This window comes from Pyrgilauda ruficollis, unplaced genomic scaffold, assembly GCF_017590135.1.
Source record: "Pyrgilauda ruficollis isolate IOZ18807 unplaced genomic scaffold, ASM1759013v1 scaffold16, whole genome shotgun sequence".
Taxonomy (NCBI): domain Eukaryota; kingdom Metazoa; phylum Chordata; class Aves; order Passeriformes; family Passeridae; genus Pyrgilauda; species Pyrgilauda ruficollis.
In genome coordinates this window covers 2,127,986-2,144,255 of record NW_024514764.1, presented here as the reverse complement: position 1 = coordinate 2,144,255, position 16,270 = coordinate 2,127,986, and the positions used below count along the sequence as shown (strand labels likewise).

At 45.0% G+C, this 16,270-nt stretch overlaps 1 protein-coding gene across 2 annotated transcripts in view; it reads left to right on the top strand.

Moving 5' to 3' along the window:
• FOXK1 (forkhead box K1) overlaps positions 1-16,270 on the top strand; it is a 56,514-nt gene that overhangs the window by 30,776 nt on the left and 9,468 nt on the right. For both annotated transcript variants that reach the window (XR_005954724.1, XM_041462421.1), the window contains exons 3-8: positions 6,163-6,319; positions 7,579-7,725; positions 9,450-9,643; positions 10,754-10,920; positions 11,610-11,891; positions 14,012-14,236. Coding sequence is in view for 1 of the 2 variants with exons in the window: in XM_041462421.1 (XP_041318355.1) it covers positions 6,163-6,319; positions 7,579-7,725; positions 9,450-9,643; positions 10,754-10,920; positions 11,610-11,891; positions 14,012-14,236 (1,172 nt within the window). In the remaining variant the exon portion in view is untranslated. The remainder of the gene's footprint in view (positions 1-6,162; positions 6,320-7,578; positions 7,726-9,449; positions 9,644-10,753; positions 10,921-11,609; positions 11,892-14,011; positions 14,237-16,270) is intronic.

Sequence of the window (16,270 nt, the reverse complement as noted above, 5' to 3'; positions counted from 1 at the left end):
TGCAAGCTCTTTTGCATCATCTCAGTTATACATTACTTCCTGCACTCAGGCAGAATGCACAGCTCAGGCAACTCCCACAGTTGGACAGAGAGGTGATTATTTTTAATCACCCGAGTCTCCAAACCACAAGCCAAGGAGGATGATGCATATACATCACATAAGAGAAGCAACAGTCTATGCTGGGCTGGGGAGCTCCTACGCATGTTTATTGCAGATAATGGACCGTGTGCTAGAGCACATGTGCCAAGCCATGTGCTGGAGGAAGGGTTGCAGATGTCACCAGCTACAGGAGCACTTCCTCTTCCCCAATGAGTATAAAATGCTCACTGAATCCACAGCTGGAGTGAAGTCACTTCCTTTCCAGGGGAACCACTGGAGCACTGACGAGTAATAACAATTTCACCTTTCGTGGATAGTTCACTTTCTCTCACTTGTGGCTTGTTCAACAGCTTTGGTTTTCTTCAGCATTAAGCAGGCTCTCAGATTTCTCCTTTCACATCAAAATCCAGCTTGGTTTGGCAGTCTCACCACTTGTGATTGCTTCTGAAACCTGTCTGAAACACACAACGTGCAAGGACTTGCCTTTCTTTGAGTTACAATTTTGGGGCTAGGCTGGGGAAGGTGAGAGCAGTGGAGGATTCTCAGCCATTCTTGCTGATTGGTGTGTCGTGGAAAGGCTTGTTTCGCAAGTCCAAGGGCTGTACTTTGACCTGATTCTTGCTTATTGCACATAAAAAGCGTCCCTGTATCTTCATGCCCCTTTTTGCAGGCTAATGAAGTAGATCCAGACTATTGCAGTAGTCAGAGGTTTGTGCTATTTCTCTAACCATAGTCCTTGTGCCCAGGGCAACACACTTCCAGCTTGCATTCGAGGAACAGACTGGAGAGGATTATAAGAAATGGTGATTTTTTTTCTCTGTACCCAACAGGGGCTTAAAAAATGCCCAGTTAGACTGGAATCTGTATATTGGCAGCGTTGCCAAGGCTGTAACTCTTCTCCCTGCTGTGTCTCTGTACCTGCTTCACAAATGTGCACATGGGAATTTTTCAAAGGCACTACCATGTGCATACCATATCCTAAACCAGCAATGGTTTTGTTCTTCTTTAGCAATGCAGAGTCCAAATCAGGTGAACAATTCTTTAGGGATCCCAGGTGATCTTTCCTCTTTGTCATAGAGAGGATAGGTGCTTTTTTAATATAGCTGGCTTAAATTTAACCTCCATAGCTTGATCCCTCAATTGAGTAACAGGGCAACTTTCCTTCATTCTACTACTGCCTCTCCTTCTGGGGAAGCCGCCTCTCCTTCTGGGGAAGCTGGCACTGGAATTTGGGAGTGTTTTGGTTTCCAGATTGTTCACAGACTTGTAATATGACCATAAATAAATAATGTAAGTACTTGTTGCTTCATTTTTATTTTTATTACCGCCTAGTCCATAAAACGTGCCTGGTATTGAGAGACTGTGGAAATCTTTATGTGAGACTCTCAATGTGCCCAGGAAACAGATCCCTCTAGCAGTGTTCTGCCTCAGACATGGGTATATTGGGGATTGGATCACATAGAAAACAGAGTAATGCTGACATAGGTGTAGATTGCCTCCATTTTCTTGGACAGGAGACTGCCTTGGACCAGGGTCTTCTGACTGTCTTCTAAAACCCCTGGTGGTTTCCCTGTCCTTCCCTTTCCCCAAGAGCTTGTGTACTGGCCTTCTCCATTCACACAGACTTTCTGTCAGCCCCGTCTAGCAGCATGTCACCCCACAGTGTGGCCACAGAAGTAGAAGCACTTTCTTTTGTTTTGGACGTGCTGCTTGGTTTCATTTTGTGCTCACCGTCTCTTCTGGTGCAAGAGGCCAGGAGCTAAACATTTCCTGTTGGCTTTGTTTTTATAGCTCTGTCACTTTGCACCTAGGCTTCTGTCTCTAACAATTTTTTCTTGTATGAAATCCATTCCATATCTCCAATCATCCTACCTATCCCTGTCAGTATCTTCTCTGGATCTGCTCTATCCTTTTTCCTTTCTTTTTTTTTTTTTTTAATGAGAGTAGACAAGCAACACACAGTGTCCTGGTGTGAATGCACCATGCACACAGTGGTACGTCCCTTTTTTGCAGGCTGATTCTTTGCTTAAACAAACTGATTGTGGACATTCCAATAGCTATGCAGCACGTTGTACACACTCTCCAGCAGCTTAGAGTTAATTGCTGCTAGCAAGTGCTGTGAACTTGCAGGCTGGGTTCCTCTTGGCAGGAGTTGAAAGTGAATTGTGGTGTTACAAAGAACGTTCAAGCCCCGTGTTTAAAAGGCATCCTGCCACTTACATGGGTGAGTGTATTGCAGACACTGCCTTCAGCCCTCATCTTTCTGGCCTTCCTGCCAGAGAAGGGTTAAGTCTGAAATGGAAAACATGCTGCAGAGGACTGGTGTGATTCAGCACGTGGTTGTAGTCTGATTCTAAAGCTGAGTTCTCAGCATGGTGTTTAGAGAACTGTGGCTCAGTGGCTGCCTGCAGTCACTGTTTCAAGTTGAGATGTTGCATCCTCAATGGATATCAAAGATCTCTGGTACTTGGGGCATTAGCCATGGAACCATAGGATTAAGACTGTGGGTAACTGCAGCTGGGTTGCTTCTATGCTCTGTGTGCCGTTCAGTGGTGTAAAACACTTGGTTCCTCTCCTAAATGTTCTCTTCAATATCAAGCAAGTTTAACTCAAATTAGCTTGGATTGCTTGTAAGCTGAGTTTGCCAGCATGGATAGTGAGCATGGATCACAGCAGTGTGGTGGGTTGTCAGAGCAGGGTGAAATTGCAGACCTAGCTGTGCTTTTCTCAGTGAAAGGTTATAGTATCAACATGGATCAAGTTATGGCCAAGTATTGATGCTGTGTTAATATCCAACAAATCATTATTAGTGTCCTTGCAGTTGATTTTTGTTTTATAGCACAAACAGGTGTTTGTAGGGAAAACTCTTTGTTTCATAATATTTTTAAAGGGGGTGTGAGTGCATGCAAGCATCCCCGGCCAGCCCCTGGCTTTGGGTGGTGAGGAGAATTCCAGGAACTCCAGGAAACTGATGTCACTGCATTGTGTTTGCTTGTTTTCTTTTGACTGCACTAATGTTTAATTTTAACTTAACCCTCAGAGGGGTATTTTTAGTAAAACTGTTTCTTCACTCCTTCTGTCCCATGTTGGGAGGGGAACAGATTGTGTCTCCTTGTTTTTTTCCAGTAGTCAGCTCTTTCTGCCTCCCCTCTGAAGAGCTGTGATGATTGACTGAGAGCTCGAGCACTCAGCAGCATGTTACCTTGTCTGTGCTTGGAGTGCCTGAACGCTGGTGTTTGTTCTGTCCCCACATCTCTTGATTTGATCATTGATCCAGGCTGAAAGGAAGCAGATCTACCTGGACAAAAGGGCTTCATTCTGATAAAAGATTAGTATCTCTTCCAAATCTTTGGTATCACTATGGCTCTCCCAGGGGGCAGCTGCTTCTTTAGGGGATGATCATGATCCTGTTCTTCAGTGAATACCTGCTGAGAGAGCCTGGCTTTTCTACAAGTTATTAACACTTTAGTTTGGAGGGGCTTTGTCAACACTCCAGAGAATCACAGCCCTGCAAGGAATGGGTTTCTCCCTTTGGTTTTTTCTTTGTTTGTTTTTTTTAAGCAAGAGATCATACTTAAAATTCAGACGCTAGAGCTGGAGAGGCAAAAACTGAGCTGCTTGCTCTGCTGATCTTGAATAAAGGAATACATTCCTTTATCTATTTTTATTTATGCATTTATTAAAAAGGAAAAGAAAAAGCTAGAAATATGGCTCTGCCAAGCATGGATTTATTGGAGAACTTTTCTCTCTTCCATATCTTTGTCCTGCATTTTGGCTGCTGTCTCTGTGGTTTGCTGTTTGTGTATTTGTGCAGACAAATAACAAAATCAGAAAACTGTTTCATCCTATTCCACTTCTAGCCCGTGTGTTACAATAATTGCTCGGGTGCCAAACACAAAAAGAATCACAGTGTTTTTAGTTTGTCATTGTTTCATGTATGAAAATGGCTTTCAGTTGTAATTATCTGCACATTATAAGAAGTGTGTATGTGAAGAAGCTATGGAAAAATGACAGCAGAGTAATTAAATTCACACCAGCTCCTCCTGCAAATACTAAGACATCAAGAGTGTCTTCTGTGGTTTAGTATTACCCACTTCCAAAGCTTGGAGTGGGAAATTTTCATTCATTTTCCTACACAAATAGGTCTCTGCTCTTTGAAAGGCTGGCCAAGAAATGCCTTTATCTCTGGCAAAGGGAGATCTATAAGTATGGGCTCATCAACATTTTATACCTTGCACTACCTGAAAGCTTTACCTTCTGCTGTGCTTCTGAGCAACATCACCCATGAATGCCCAGGACTGTTGGTGGGCACTGCAAGGGTTACCAGGTGTTGTTCAAGGCTGGTGTATGTGACAGGAGTGAGCTTGGGTTCCCTGTTGCAAGGGTTTGTTGTTGCTGGATATTTCTGCTGCCTTTTCTCTGCCCCCAGCTCCCCCATTCTGTAATTCACTTTTAAAAGAAACCAGTCTGGGTTGTGCTGAGCTCAGCACTGCAGCCATTTGCAGAGACACCACAAGGAGTAGCAGCACTTCTCAGTTTACAGGCTGGACTGTGGTAGGAAATGGTCATTTCTTACACTGAAAAATTGCTTCTGCTCCCAAGGTGTTGCCCACTGAGCAAACAAGGGTTGTCTCACTGCTTCCTCTCCATCCCTGTGTGTATGTTGGGGAAGCTATCCAGCCTTTTGAGGAAGGGACCAGGTTCAGGGTTTTTTCATACAGCATTTGGTGCAGTGCTGTGATGAGTGTCAGCATTTGTTTGTGTCAGTTATTGGGCATTTCACCAGTAAGAGGATTGTTTATGCCAGTTTTACTGAATTCTAGTTCCAGCTGTGAGCTTCAATTTGCATCCTTTCATACAATTTGAACTGCTTGTTTTGCTATGTAAATCTTCTGTGTATTGGTTTGCTTTCTTGTTTACTGTTTCTCTGCTCCTAGAAGACATTTGTAATCCTGGGATTTGGCTGTGCATCCTGCTGTTCTGGCACTGAATCCCTCAATTCTGGACAGCACAGGACAGGGAAAGACAGGAAAAGAGAACTTCAGCTTCCCAGACTCAGCCCTCTCCTCCCATCCTTCCAGGCCAGGTTGGATGGGGCTTGGAAGAACCTGGTCCAGTGGAGGGTGTGCCTGCCCATGGCAGGGGGTTGGAACAAGTTGATCTTTAAGGTCTCTTCCAATCCAAACCATTCTTTGATTCTGCCAGCCCTAAAAATCAAGGACGTGTGATCCCTAGACAAGCCTTTCTAATTAGTTCTCATCTTGTAGCACTCATTTCTGTGTGCCTGAGTGATGTTGCAAATTATAGCCCCCTTTTATGTGTTTGTAGCATTTTATCACCTCCCATAGCCTGTGGTGCTCAGTCACCGTTCCTGTAATGCCATCTTGTGGTGGCCCTGCCACTCTGAATGTGCCTTTTCCAGCCAGAACTGATGCTGGGCTACCTCTGTGTGTAGGCAGTGAGTGCAGCTCTCCTTTGCTGGCTGCATGAGTGTGGGGTGAGTCGAGGAAACGCCTGTCTGCAGCTGTTTGGTGTCAGGGAATGGCCTTGTGGAGCTCAGATGTGGTGTTAGGAACCTTCATGGCAGATCCCTGCTCTGAGTGCTTTAGCTCTGATGCTGTAGACCTCTCTGTTAGAAGGATTGATTAACTGTGATCTGTGTTACAAGGAGATGGTTGTGTTGTTCTTTAACAAGTCATAATAACAAACTATCCATTACTTAAATGTCCATCCCTCATACACTGTATGTTGTTTGAAGTTTGAAGTGCTTCTCTAAACACAAAGGAGTTGTTTAATACTTTGAAACACTGCTCTGTTGTGATTGGAGGAAGTGTATATGGCAGGGAGTGTCTGGATTTTGTAAAAATTCCAGTTTTATCTCTGGTGGATTTTTTTCTCAATCTTTCTGGGCTTTGGGTAAGCCACAGGGGCAGAAGTAAGGCCATTGCATCTGCTTCTCCATGACCAGAGAGCTTTACTGTACCTTCGAGAGTAAGAACTGCTTGCCTTGGTAATAAATGAAATAACAACTGTATTTATTTTTGGTTTTTTTTGCCTCTCCAGTGTTCCCAACTCTTGCCCAGCCAGTCCACGTGGTGCTGGATCCTCAGGATATCGTTTTGTTCACAACATTACCTCGGATCTGCAGCTGGCAGCAGAGTATGCGGCAAAGGCAGCATCAGAGCAGCAGGCAGATGCATCTGGCGGGGACAGCCCGAAGGTTCACACAAACATTACTTACCCAGCAGTGCTCCTTGGGAGGATTAGTAAAGCCTGGGGCTTTATTGCTAGTCCTGGTTAGAGTTAAAAGGGGTTTAAGGCCACCCTGGCCGTAAGGGTGCTGTGTACAGTGTCCTGCAGGGGGTGGAGGTCATTCCTTCAAACTGTGCTTGGCTTAGTGGTAGTCTCTGCTTGCTTAGCTGCCCACAGTGTATTCAAATCACTCACTAAAGCATTTAAGCAAGAATAATATTTTTGTTTATTTGATAAATCAAGATCCTATAAAAAACAGGCACATAAAATGCAGCATCTCATTTTCTTCCTTTAATTAATGGTATTTTGCAAAACACAGTTGGAGAAAGCAGAAGCAGGGGAAGAAACCAGATCCTTGTCATGAGAAGTCTGTAGTCAGACTTTAAAACAAACATGAAGGCCTGTCAAGTAGGCGTTAAACGAGGAGAGTGGCAAGTGGAATTTAGATTAAAAAATAACTGAATTAGAATGATAAAATGTAATTTTGGTGAGCTGATCTTCAGATCAAAGTTAAAAGTTCCATATCCAAAACCACCTGATTTGGGATTGGGTGGAGGAGCACGCTACTAGATGGCTTTTTTTGGTAGACTTAATTCTCCCCTGAGACAAGGAGGGGTGTTCTTGATAGAGTAATGCGAAGAGTTGGAAATACGAGATCTAGCAAACAAATTAAAGTTCCTAGAATGAAACAAATCCTGCTGGAGAAGGGAAGGGACGGGATCAGGTTTCATGTTGGGCTTGTTGCTGGGAGGAGGGCTGATAACATACAGCCTCAAACCTTTCTAGCAGAGTGGAGCTGTAGCTGGGCAGAACTGAAGGCTTTAATTCATGAACACAGAAAGCAGTTAATGTACCTATACTCTATTTCTTGATTACAATTGCCTGTCTTGATCCCTTTCCTTGTGCTGGTGCAAGCATGTGTGGGAATTCAGTGGGGAATGGAATCAGATTGAAGTTGGGGTTTATGTGTGTTTGTGGGGAGATGGAAGGAGCTACTTTCATCTGACTCAGCCCTGTAGCTCTGTTTGAAATGCTTGTGCTAAATGGGGTGGTGGCAGCATAAAACAGCAATGGGAGAGCTGATGCTCTCTTAGCTGCCCCGCTTCTCTCTTGGCATCAGTGAAAATTACAGCCCAATGTGCTTTTTAAGTTTGGGTTGTGATACACTGCAGCGTAGGAATTCTTTGTTAGTGACTAAAATTTTGTTTGGTTTTTTTTCTTGCTTAGGATGAATCCAAGCCACCCTATTCTTATGCTCAGCTAATTGTGCAGGCTATATCTTCAGCACAGGACAGGCAATTAACACTAAGTGGGATCTATGCCCACATTACCAAGCATTATCCATATTACAGGACTGCTGACAAAGGCTGGCAGGTGAGTTCTTGACACTGACAAGCTTTTAAACTACTTTGACATGGCTTATCTGCTTTGAAATGCATTTATTAAAGATTTGGGGCACTGGGAATAGAGCTGCTTTGACTGTTCCCAGAGTGAATTTGTTTAACACAAGCTGACTAGTTCATTTGTGGGTGATTAGTTTTGTTGGGGTTTTTTTTGAATACTTTGTAGGGCAATATAGTGTGTTACTGTTGGGCTCTCTAGTTCCTCTTTTAATGCTGTAGTCATGTGTCTTTCATTTTGTATTTTATTTCCCTACATCCTTGCTATCAGTCACTCCTCTGCCCAGATACTTGCTTAATCCTTCACCTCATCTTTGGCATGATTTCTCCAAGCAGAGGAAATCCAGCCTAAAACTGAGGCTCCAGTTTTTAATCATAGCACCTTAAGTCATTACAGATGTTTTGTTTTCCCAGTGTATCAACTGCATTGCCTAAGTCACAGTTTGCAAGTTCTGAATTTGAGTGGGAAACTGGGAGTCCATGCACTCCTTGTGGTACTCAAGGAAACCTGACCAGCTTCAGAGGAGAGTTTGGATGTAGTTAACACATGCTAAATCAAACTTCAATGCTCACTTGAGGGCTGCTTCCAAAGTTTCAAGAACCTCAACTCCACCTGCTTTCAGACTTTTTCTTGGCATCACACCTCTGCCATGGGTGTTGGCATTTGAATGTAATACACTAATACAGCTGCAAAGGCTCTTGCAGCTGCTGATTTCACTGTGTGCAACTGGCAGGAGCAGTACTGCTTGGTGCACTTTGAGTGCAGTTGGAATATATACATTTCTGCCTCCCTGGCTTTTCCCTGCAGTTGTAATTAATTGTGGAATTCACTTCCTGCCCTAACCTGCTCAGCAGAGTTGTGCTTTGTGAACCAGTTGCTGCATCCTGCTTCAGAGAGCTGCATTTCAGCAGGGAGTGAAGTTGCCTGTTTCCCTCCCCTGCAGTGGCATTGTAAGGCTTCACCAGTGCAGAGATTGTCTAAACCTGCTAGAAAAGCTTTTATTTTGTTTTGAAAGTGGAAGAGGGATTAGTTTGCACACATGGAGGCTTGCTGAGCCCTTCCCCAGCCCAAAAGGCAGCCGTACACCCTGTAAGAGGTGGGCTGTTACAATGGGAGGGATAAACAGTCTTGTCATCATCCAGAGAGCTGCAGAGTGCCACAGAGCTCATGGATTCCTCCCAGAGCTGGCTGAGGGCATGTTGGCTGCCTTGCATTGTGATCACTGTGAGATGCAGTGTCCTCTAGGGCATGTTTGGGCACCCTGGTAATCGTTTGGCAGGTGAGCAGTTAGCACAGGCTCAGGCAACTTTTCCCACTTGCCAAGAATAAAGCCTGTCTTTTGAGAGAGTTCTGATGTGGTTTACAGTGATTTCCCCCTGCCTCAGCAAAAGCTCTGCTTTCATGGCTTTCCACAGAGAAGTCACTGCTCTGGCTCCAGATGTATTTGAGTAATGCTTGGTACCAAGCAAACTCATCTTTCAGCTTGGTCAGGAGAAATTCTGACACTTTCCCCCAGGTTTTCTCCTGCTGTTCTCCTGTGACTTTGGAGCTGTGTGAGTTGAGTGACTTGTTTCTACCTTCAACACTGATTCTGGCAGCGTGGATTTATTTTTCCAAGCTGTGTGGTGCAGCCCATTTGTCTTTGTTACATACTTCTTGGTGGCAAAATAATCACCTCATTCCTCTGCTTCCTGCAGAATTCCATTCGGCACAACCTCTCCTTGAACCGTTACTTTATTAAAGTCCCACGCTCCCAAGAGGAGCCTGGAAAGGGCTCATTTTGGAGGATTGACCCTGCCTCTGAAGCCAAACTTGTAGAACAAGCATTTAGAAAAAGAAGGCAAAGAGGAGTGTCCTGCTTCCGAACACCTTTTGGGCCTCTCTCCTCCAGGTAACTTCAATTTCCTCTCATCTCTCTGCCAAATTCATTACAAAGAAAACAAACTAAAACTTCTCCTGAAGTACAGTGAGTATGCTTTGCTTCTGTTTATGGTTTGCAAGGTGATATAGTTAGTCCTGAGGCATAATCTGAAAATTGTTCTGACTTCTTAAGTGTTTAACAAAAAAAAAATCCAGAAGCAAACTACAGAAATGCATCAAATAACGTATCTGCTTTGGCATCATTTCAAAGAAATTCAAAGCAGTTATCACTGGAGTGAGTGTTTTCAGATGCCAATCTCTGATTTCAGGAAAGCTGTGTTTAGATGTGGATTAGATCATAGTGGGAATAACCTCTGTGGTATTTAAAACACTCTCCTATAGGGAGATCAGGTTGATGGTGGTTGTCAGCAGTGGAGCAGTGGGAGTCTGTGTGGCTGCTCCAGTCAGCTCCACGGCCTTGTGCAATGACAGCTTCTTTGAGCCCTGTAGCTGTGAGGAGAAGACTTGGAATTCAGCACTAGCTGGAGCAGTTGCCTGGAACATTCCTCCCACACCTCCTATTTTCTCTGTTAAAATGTGGGGGAAACAGGAGGAGAATTTTTCGGCTTTTTATTCTGGTTTGTCATTAAAGAGATGTACAATTCCTCACGTGTTTGGGACCAGAGGTGGGAACCAAGTGGTTGGGGAGGGAGGCAACAGGGAGAAGGGGAAGCAACTGCTCTGCCAGCATATGCAGGACCAGACACTTGCCTCTGCTTGCATCTTTCTTCTTCTCCCTGTCACTCTCAAACTCTGACATAGGTTCTTTGAGAATGACTTGAAGTTATGAAACTGACCTGAGTATGCAGCATTTAGGGATTCTCTGTCAGTAGTGGTCTAACAATGAAATGCTAACCCTGCTCTGAAGGGTCCAGTTTCCTTCAGCAAGGAATAACGCAACAGTATTTGGAGCTGCAGTGTTTGTGGGGTCCCTGTGTACCTTTCAGCTCTTCCCAGCAGGACTGCAGTGGGTGGTGTGGTCTGTCCTTCCTAGAGAATCCTCTGCTGGACAGAACTCTGGGTCTCTGTCTTGTGGACAAAATGCATCTGCACTTGCCAACGCTATGTTTTGGTGTTTCAGGAGTGCTCCTGCCTCCCCTACTCACCCTGGCCTGCTGTCCCCTCACTCTAGTGGCCTACAGACTCCAGAGTGCCTGTCTCGGGAGGGCTCACCCATTCCACACGATCACGACTTTGGGTCAAAGTTAGCCTCAGTTCCAGAGTATCGGTATTCCCAGAGTGCACCTGGTGAGTAGCTCTTGTTCCAGAGGCTGGCAGTTCACTTGCCCCACATGCCATGCTGAGGACACCACAGGAAGGCTTCTGCAGTGGTTTTTTTGGAGCATCCAGGACTCTCTTTCTACTTTGTTTCTAGAGACTGATGGTGCAAGTAGAACTTCAAACTATTTTTCTCACTCCTCTTTGGATGAGGGGCAGAATGTTTAGAGACAGCTGATCTAACCTTGAGCTAGGTGGCTGTAAAGATCTGACAGCAAAGTAGCCATGGCAACACACAGCTCACTTGCTCTCATTTACCAGCCTCTGGATAAGATCAGCTTGGCTACACCAAGCTCTGGTGCTGTGGCCAGGACCTGGTAAATATCTGCTTGTCAGCTGTGCTGACCTGGGGTGTAGGGTGAGGTTGGAAGGCAAAGCTCATTAAGGAAAGCTTGGTTTGGGATATTTTCTTATGTTTATTATGGATTTTATTCACAGAAATGTGCTCAGATGACAAGTAGGGTTTTTGTACATTAGGAAGAAGAAGTTTGAGGGTGGTATTTTTGAAGGCTTGATTTATCTTTTTTTTTTTTTTTTTGTTAATTTCTACCGCCATTCCTGCTAATGCTGAAGCACTGAGTAGACTGGAAATGCACAGATGAAATAAATGGGGGTCTTTTTGCCTCTCCTGTTAACATGTGCTTCTCTTTTCTGTTCAGGATCTCCAGTGAGTGCCCAGCCAGTGATTATGGCTGTTCCTCCCCGACCATCCACCCTGGTGGCCAAACCAGTGGCCTACATGCCAGCATCCATAGTGACTTCCCAGCAGCCTTCGTGCCACGCAATCCACGTCGTTCAACAAGCCCCCACTGTCACCATGGTCCGAGTGGTGACCTCCTCTGCAAACTCTGCAAATGGATACATCCTCACAAACCAGGGCACAGCAGGAGGAGCTCATGAAGCTGCAGGAGCAGTGTTGGACTTAGCTGCTGACCACCGAGGTAGCGTTCACCTCCTTTGCTACTCTGCTAATAAGTTTCGAACATTTTCACTCACTGGGCACTAAGCCATTAAAAAAATGTTTCTCCAGGTAAAAAACCAAATGAGAGCTCACCCATTTTTTGTCTGCACCAGAGAGCAGGACAACTGTGTTCCCTTGTCTCCTGGGGAGCAAAACTAACAGACTTCGGAGCCTGAGAAAACATGCAGGGCTTAAAATTTGCTTATTACCATAGAATCATAGAATGATCTGGATTGGAGGGTACTTTGAAGATCATGCCATTCCAATCCCCCTTCCATGGGCAGGGACACCTTTCACTATCCCAGGGTGCTCCAAGTCCTGTCCAGCCTGGCCTTGGACACTTCAGGGATGGAGCAGCCACAGCTGCTCTGGGCAGCCTGTGCCAGGGCCTCCCCACCCTCACAGGGAAGAAGTTCTTCCTAATATGTCATCTATACCTGGTCTTTCAGTTTGAAGCCATTCCCCTTTGTCCTATCTCTCCATGCTTTTGTAGTTATCCCCAATACCAGTGTTATGCCTGTGTATTGGCTATGAAAGCATGTGCATTTTTCAGCCAAAAGAGAGAGCCTGGGAAAGGCTGCAACTCTGCTTCAGGATGGCTTTGTAAATAAATGACTGAGCCCTTCTTTTCTGCAGGCCTGGATTCCTAGAGCAAAGCATGTGCTTCTGGAAGTGCAGGCAGTGCCCCATTAAAGCAATCTTCAAAAACCAGTTAGAACAAAGGCCTTTTTCTGTCCCTAAGCTGGAAATTCCAGCCTTGGGGGATTTAGTGAGTTAAATATTCTCGTGCTGTGATGTAGACAACACCTTGTCTGCTCCCCATTTCAGAAGGTCTTAGTGCTACAAGGTCAGTGTATGTTGTAGCAGCAGCAAGGCTGGTTTCTCTGTCTGCTTTTATGTGGGCAGTGGGACAATGGTCCCTCTTTCTAAGGGAAAGAAAAATGACAAAGAGCTTCCCTTCTTGCAGCAGCAGGACCCCTGGCATTTTTAGTTCAGCACTGGTTATCTTGCTTGAGTTTCACTTACATTCTCTGGAAATTCCTGTCTGGATCCCATACATGTTCCTGAAGCACTAACAGTTGCAGCTGCCTGTCACCTGCTCCCTTCTTTCATTCACTGGTTCTTGCTGTTGCCTGGTCTTTCCCTACTTGTTCTCACTCGTATCTTTTTCTAGTCTCTACTTTCCCTGTTTGCTGCATTTTCCTTCCTGAACTCCTTGCTTTCCTTGCCTTTTCTCTCCCCATTCCCATCAGCTTGCCTGCAGGTTTCACCTCTGTGCTTATGTCCCATCTAACTCCATTCTCGTTGTGTGCAAATGTTAAAATGGGAGAGGCTTTCTTTTCCTACAGGACTAATGAGATTGTGCTTCCTGTCCTCTCTCCTTTGAGACCCACAGAGCCCCTGGAAGAGTGGTTCCTCTGCTTTCCTGCATGCCTGGCAGGATGCTGTCCTGTATCTGTGGCCTACCTGCTGAATTGACCCCTTACTTATCCTGGGAAGTGAGAAAAGTGGTTTAGTGCTCTCAACCAGTTACCTCTGTCCAGAAACTCTGCTCTCCTTTTTTATTTTTTCTCCATCCTGTTTTTTTCCTGTACTTCCACAGCAAAAGCTGGCAATTGTGGGAAGACCTCCTTGTAAATCAGCCTCCATGGAGGCCTGACAGCATGCTGCTGCAGACTTTTGGCTCCAGGCATTGTTTAAGATCTTAATGCCTTCTCCTGCTGTGTGGTATTGAAAGTCAAGCCAGTTTGTTTGAAATTGCAAAGTAAGCTATGAAATTTGCAGTGCTTGCTGTCCATATCGCAGCTGTGATGTGCCAATAAGGGAGGTGATGCCTTTTTAGGGCAAAGGGTTAAATTGATGGGTTTGATTTTTTCAATTTTTCTCATGGCTGATGCTGTAAGAAAAATGTTCCTATACTGACAGAGTAAATGTGCAATAGAGAATATTTTAATGTTTCCAAGTACTCATCCCTGACCTGCTGTGGTGCTGAGGTATTGTAATCCTGAGGTGTGTATCCCTGCTAAAGTGTTAATGAGAATAAAACCTGCCTCTGAGCCAGGGCAGTGACTGATCCTTGTCTCTTCTGCCCTTCCGCAGGCATGGACGAGAAGCCAACGATCGCGTTTGCCACGATCCCCACGGCCAGCCGTGTCATCCAGACAGTGGCCAGCCAGATGGCCCAGGGCGTCCCTGGGCAGACTGTCACCATCCTGCAGCAGGCAGCTCCCGTGGCCCTGGGGCAGCACCAGCTCCCGGTGCGGGCGGTCACCCAGAACGGCAAACACGCCGTGCCCACCAACAGCATCGCCGGCAGCGCCTATGGTGGGTCTGCTCCCCAGCTGCCCTGCTCCCCCAGCCTAGCAGCCAGGCTGTAGTGGGTCTGCTCCCCCAGGTTAGCAGCCAGGCTGTAGTGGGTCTGTTCCCCCAGCGTAGCAGCCAGGCTGTAGTGGGTCTGCTCCCCCAGGTTAGCAGGGAGGTTGTGTAATGGGTCTGCTCCCCCAGGTTAGCAGCCAGGCTGTAGTGGGGTCTGCTCTCCAGCTCCTGGCTGCCACTGCTCCCCGAGCTTAGCAGCCAGGGTGTAAAGCTGCAAGTGTTTTCTCCTCTTGCTTTTTGTGTATCAAGTTATTCTATGTGTCTGTCCATCTCAAAGGTATTGCAATTCTTCCCCTTCTAGGGCTGTAAATCAGTGGGAGGTTCCCTTCTGTCCACCTCTGCTGCCTTTCCTGGGGGAACAGCCCTGCTCTCTGGCAGAAAAGCCCTGTCCTTCCTTTGCCCTTGGCTATGCAGTTATTATTACTGAGACTATCTACCTCTTGAGGTTACTTGTTGAAAGTGTTAGTGATTCTTGTGGAGAGCCTGTTTTCATTTATTTTCTTCTGATCAACAGCCTTTGCTTGCAGCGTGCCAAATAATAAAATTTCCATGGTGCTCTTTAGATCTTGTGAAACATGACTCAGTAGAATAAAAAGAAAATAACATACTTTCCCATCTTACAGTCTTACAGCCTGAGAGAAACAAGATCTGTTTCACCAGGTGAACGAATGTAGGATTTTTGTATACACAGGATGTGTTCTAGTCATTTGTCAAGCATGGTTTTTTGAAATTCCATACAAACCATGTCTTGGCTGCCTCCTCTTGCTTGCTCAGCACCTCAGATTTTATTCAGTTGGGGATGGGAATATCCATGTTTCTTATGGCTTTTTTTCTCTGAGAAGCCAAGCACTTCTGCTGCCTCAGGCTGGTGCTTTTGGGAGTTTGAAATGAATGGTACTGCTGGGCTTTGGATGCCTTTCATGAAGATAGGAATGTTTCTACAGAATTTTCTGCCACATCTCTTCACAGTTATCACCTGGTGTGCACTTCAATTGCAAGAATCTCATTGGAATTATGAAAAAATGATAGTGATAAGGTTTTTGTGCAATTATTATAAGATATTAATAGATCAGATAGGTCAAGCTTCTACTAACCAGCAGTAGCATTTGTCTAATATAGAATCAGACAGCTTTTCATTTGACATTTTTATGTTAAAATATTTTCATCTCACTAAACTTTTTAACTCTCATCAAAGTGGGAAGTATTCCAGTTACATCTGAGTTTTTTTGTAAGTGGCAGTAAATTTTCTGGTTCACAAAACAAAGCCTGAGTCTCTTGACTCTCATCTGTACTAAGTTAACTTCTCTTCAATTGCACGATTGAGGTTCTCTAAGTCACTAAGCTGTAATTGCTGACTGCCCTCATCTTTACCCTATTTTTTTCCCTTCATCCTCTTGATACTCTGCATCTTTCTTCTCATGCCTTGGTAGAAGTTACTGGGCTTTGAGAGCCTTTGTTCTGTTGGCTTTGTTTATTTATCCTAGGGCTCCTTTTTCATGCATTTAGCAGTGAACACAGCACTGATATTCAGTCATTCCATCCTTTGCAAATGAGTCTGGAGGGCAGAGGATGTGCTGTTTCCTGAGTCCCCTTTGGCTTCCTCTCTGATTGATGCAGAGTCCAAAAACTGCATGTGTTTTGTTTTCCAAGCAGTGGTGTGTGCCAAAGTCAGTGTGTAAGCACATTCTCTGTCTGGAACTAGGAATTGTAGACATTTTTACAGAGGGTTGCTACTTAAATCATCTTTTTTCTTACCACTTTTATTAATGGGAGGGTGAGACCTTGTGTCAATAATGCAATACAAGATTGGAAGCCAGAAATTCCTTTGTTCTGATCCCAGTTCTGATGGGAACACATGTGGTTGTCTAGGGTAAGCTTTTTCCTGCCCCTTTTACAAGTGGGATGTCAGTACACTCAATATTTGGATTCTATTTCCCAACAGCCTGGTTTGTTCTTCCTGTGTGAGCAGGGCTCAAAAGAGCC